General features: G+C 62.6%; 1 protein-coding gene across 1 annotated transcript in view; it reads left to right on the plus strand.

Annotated features, from left to right (window-relative positions):
• The window catches only part of CELSR3 (cadherin, EGF LAG seven-pass G-type receptor 3), a 26,160-nt gene that overhangs the window by 15,927 nt on the left and 8,738 nt on the right, over positions 1-1,495 (plus strand). Inside the window, exons 21-23 of the mRNA XM_010851899.1 lie at positions 72-242; positions 564-738; positions 1,302-1,469. Coding sequence (XP_010850201.1) covers positions 72-242; positions 564-738; positions 1,302-1,469 — 514 coding nt within the window. The remainder of the gene's footprint in view (positions 1-71; positions 243-563; positions 739-1,301; positions 1,470-1,495) is intronic.

Genomic DNA, 1,495 nt, shown 5'->3' on the forward strand with positions numbered 1-1,495 from the left:
CCAGAGTGGGGGGAGGCGGGAGGGGGAGATCCCTCAGCACAGGGTGGAGATCCTTGCTGGGTCTCACCCCTCTTCCTCTGGGGCAGTGCTCAGCATCGACCGCATGGAGCACCCCAGTCCCACCCGGGGGACTCGTCGCTACCCTCGTTACCACAGCAACCTTTTCCGGGGCCAGGATGCCTGGGACCCTCACACGCATGTGCTGCTGTCTTCCCAGGCCCCACGGCCATCCCCCGCTGAAGGTGAGAGGTCACCCCTGGGCCAGGTCTCGTTTCCCTGCCCAACCCCTGCCCAAAGCGGAACCCCGCATGGCCCTCCTGTCACTTCTCTCTTTGCCCAGACCCTCCCCCTCACTGCAAATGACCTCTGACAGGCCTGGATACTCAGGATTCAGCCCCAGGGGCCTGTGAGTTCTTCACCGGCACCTGCTCCCTGCACTCCCTGGTTCTGGACCCTCAGGGAAGAGATTCCCATGCTTGATGCTGGCTCTGGGTCAGAGCTGGGTCTGTGGGTGCTTGGGGGTCAGAGGTCACTGACAGTGGCTCCTCCCCCTCCTCCGGCAGTTCTGTACCCCAGCGGCAGCAGCATGGAAAATGCCACCACCTCGAGCATGGCACCCCCACCAGCCCCTCCAGAGCCCGAGCCCGAGCCTGGGATCTCCATTGTCATCCTCCTGGTTTACCGCACCCTTGGGGGGCTGCTCCCTGCCCAGTTCCAGGCCGAGCGCCGGGGTGCCAGGTATGAGTAGAGTTACCCCCAGGCCTCTCAACCCTGGGCTGCCTGCTCGCTCTGACCCAGCTTAGAACCGCCCCCCCACTTATGGTGGACAGACAAGCAGGTTCACCATCATCCAGAGACGCGCCTGGCCACACTCCTGCTCTGCGAGTCTCATCCGTGCCGGGCTCCGCCATGTCAGTGTGTCTGGGGGACTAGATAGACACAGAGCCACAGCTGGGCCAGTCACATAAAGGATACAGGAGCCAGCCAGACAGGCAGACTGGCCTATGGAGATGGGCTGACCGAAGGGGGCCAGCCGGGGGCATGCAGGGAGACACAAAGTCTACAGCTGCTTAGGCTGCAGGCTCCAAAGTGAGCAATGGATCCAAAGCCCCTCAGCTGTAATTCTGCAGAACCAGGCCATGGACTCCTGGTGTTGAGGCCACTCAGTGGAGGCTGAAGGAGTTCTCAGAAACAACAGCCAGCCCAGGGTGCCCCAAGCTCTGGGCAAGGGAAGACAGGGAGGTGGGCAGTCAGCTTGGGAAGGCCGGCGGCATCCAAGCTCAGGTGGGGTGTCTCCTCAGGGTTCCCCAGAACCCAGTTATGAACTCCCCGGTGGTCAGTGTGGCTGTGTTCCACGGACGCAACTTCCTACGAGGTGTCCTGGAGTCCCCTATCAGCCTGGAGTTCCGCCTGCTACAGACAGCGAATCGCAGCAAGGCCATCTGTGTGCAGTGGGACCCGCCTGGCCCGTGAGGACCTCCACTCTGGAAACCCT

Source organism: Bison bison, unplaced genomic scaffold (assembly GCF_000754665.1).
Source record: "Bison bison bison isolate TAMUID 2011002044 unplaced genomic scaffold, Bison_UMD1.0 scf7180017864304, whole genome shotgun sequence".
Classification (NCBI taxonomy): domain Eukaryota; kingdom Metazoa; phylum Chordata; class Mammalia; order Artiodactyla; family Bovidae; genus Bison; species Bison bison.